The sequence below is a fragment of the Penaeus chinensis genome, chromosome 8, assembly GCF_019202785.1.
Source record: "Penaeus chinensis breed Huanghai No. 1 chromosome 8, ASM1920278v2, whole genome shotgun sequence".
In the NCBI taxonomy this organism is placed as follows: domain Eukaryota; kingdom Metazoa; phylum Arthropoda; class Malacostraca; order Decapoda; family Penaeidae; genus Penaeus; species Penaeus chinensis.
The window spans coordinates 41,416,104-41,418,603 of NC_061826.1; the positions used below are offsets into that span (position 1 = coordinate 41,416,104).

A 2,500-nucleotide genomic window follows, 5' to 3' on the forward strand; every position below is an offset into this window, starting at 1 on the left:
ACGATGATTTTATTACTATTTTGTGGTTATTGACAACTAATGGAGTTTTTGAATGAGTTTAAAGGTTTTATTTCTTGATCTAGGATTGTAAAACGACTGTGTGGACTTGACTTATATTGTTATTGTTGTAAAATATTGACGTTTGTTATTGACAATCAAAGAAGAATGGTATTTTTATATTTTTTTTCTCTCAGATTTGTCTTTTCGAGGGATAGACGAGGGAAGGCACAAGGAAGAAGAATACCTGAACATCTGCTCTAGTTGCAAAGGACAGGAAAACACAGTTGAGAGAATATTCTTGGCTGACATTGATATATATGATAATTGAGAGTCGAAGTATGCAAGAAAATCTATTTGTGCATTCCTGTCATAATTGAACTCGATGGTAAGCTGGTTGAGTCTTTTCCTCGATCTGTTCTTCCTTGGTAAATTTCCTTTCTTGAGTTCCAGTGCAAATGTTATTAATAATTGTATTTAGAATTCAGTTTTACATACACATTTTTAAAAAAGTTATTTTTAAAGATCTCAATTCAAAGGGTTAGATTGATCTTTTATGGTGGTAATTATGGTGTTTATAAGTAGAGAATTAATTGATGGATATTTTTAATCTAATTGACTAAATAAATAAGAGTGAACAATTCTGGATATGAAATTCTGAAGGATGTTATATTTGAATGTCTGTTATTCATTTTTTGTGTAAAATTATTCACATTCATATCCTCACAATTCAAGAGATCTATTTGACCAGTTTCGATTATATATTCATTAGGAATACATGTATTTCTGATGAAGATATAATCGAAACTGGACAAATACATCTCTTTTATTGTGAAGATATTCATTCTCATTCATACCTTTTCTTCATTTGTCAACATGAATATTGTTCATATTGAAAGGAGGTTAATTGTTGTCTATAGGGCCATGAGTAAGTAGACAAAATAAAGAATAATATCTTATAAAGGAGCTGAAATATTGATCACTGCTATATAAATTGATTTGGGGCAGTCAGACACAAAAAGTTGCAACACTTATTCTTTGACTGAATTCCCATTAAGAAATGGGTTTCAAGGAATTTTAAACCCATACCTGTGGCTAGAAAATAGTATACAGACAGGGTTTAACTGAGATATAGACTAAGGGTATCTTGACATAATCTCAGGGAAATGCAGGCCAATTGGTAACAGTTATCAACAGAAGGCATCTTGCTTTTGCTAACCCCTAAATAGCAGTGAGGTGAGTAGTGATGTGACCTTCTCAGATAGGCAAACGCTCACCTTCCCAAGTCTCAGATGTAATATTATGCCACCCACCCTTCCTTTTCTGAACCTCATGTTAAACTACCTAGTCTTTATAGATTGATGGAGAATTTACTTTTTGGATTAGCTCCTATAGTTCATTTTATTTATTATTATTATTATTTTTTTAAGGTAACATAAAGCCAGAGATTATGACATGTCTTTTCTTTTTTGCAGTTTTAAGACCATGCCTCGCTTCCGACTCTTGTCAATGGGTACTGGAAGACGAGGAAGATTTAAGAGGTAGGAGGCAATAGATGAACAGTTGTACTAAAACACTTATCCATTTTCCTTAAACTGTCCATTAATTCTTACATTTCTTGATAATCAAATAGAAAAAGGATTGTTTCATAAGGTACTAATAGAATAGATAAATTAAAATTTTGATTCTTGCTATATGAATTATTTGTTATATTAATTAATGTCAGATCTTCAGAGTAGGACTGAACGAATAGACTTTACGGCCTCAGCACTTTGGTCAGTAGCAAAGACCAACAAACCTTCTGCGTGTATATTCTAGCAAGATAGAGCTTGAATTCTCAATTGTTTTAAGATGATTCACTGAGGCAATTCACAAATCCTTGTATGCTAGATTACACATAGTGCAGATTTGCCAGGACTTATCTGTGAGAGTATAGTTTTGTAGACGTCAATTAGGAATTTTTGGGTTATTTTTACAATTGTTCTTTATGGCCATTACTTGGTATTTTAATCTACAGGCAGTCCTATACGGAACATTTACCTACCATATTAATAAATTCAATTTATTTTCCAGCAAATGTATTTTGTGTTTTTTTATATAATCTCAGTTGTTTTTCATATTACCATCTTACAACAGTTTGATTTTACTGATTTATCTGTATTGTTATTGTCTTCAATATTCTTTTTATTATGGAAACTAGCTGGTAAAAAGTTGTATGACAGTTACCAATTTCCATATATCCTTTTTTAATACAAAGCAGAGTGAAAATAACCCATTGATGCTAGGAGTGCATGTATACAATGCCTGCACACTGCAGTTTCATTTTATTGATTTTGTTTACACTAGATAACTCCATAAGTGCTTTATCACCAAGGGGTCAGTTACTAGGCCAACCTGATCTCACCTGTTTACCCCATTATTGGGGTGTTTGGAAATAAAAGTTTTTATTTTTATTATGATTGTTAAAAATGGTGGGATGATGATGATGTTGATAATGATATTG

The 2,500-nt window shown here is 31.8% G+C and overlaps 1 protein-coding gene across 1 annotated transcript in view; it reads left to right on the forward strand.

The window, feature by feature from the left end:
* Positions 1-2,500, forward strand: part of LOC125028027 (lysophosphatidylserine lipase ABHD12-like) — an 11,258-nt gene that overhangs the window by 128 nt on the left and 8,630 nt on the right. The window contains exons 2-3 of the mRNA XM_047617287.1: positions 195-385; positions 1,473-1,538. Of these exons, the coding sequence (XP_047473243.1) occupies positions 1,483-1,538 (56 nt within the window). The 5' untranslated portion in view covers positions 195-385; positions 1,473-1,482. The remainder of the gene's footprint in view (positions 1-194; positions 386-1,472; positions 1,539-2,500) is intronic.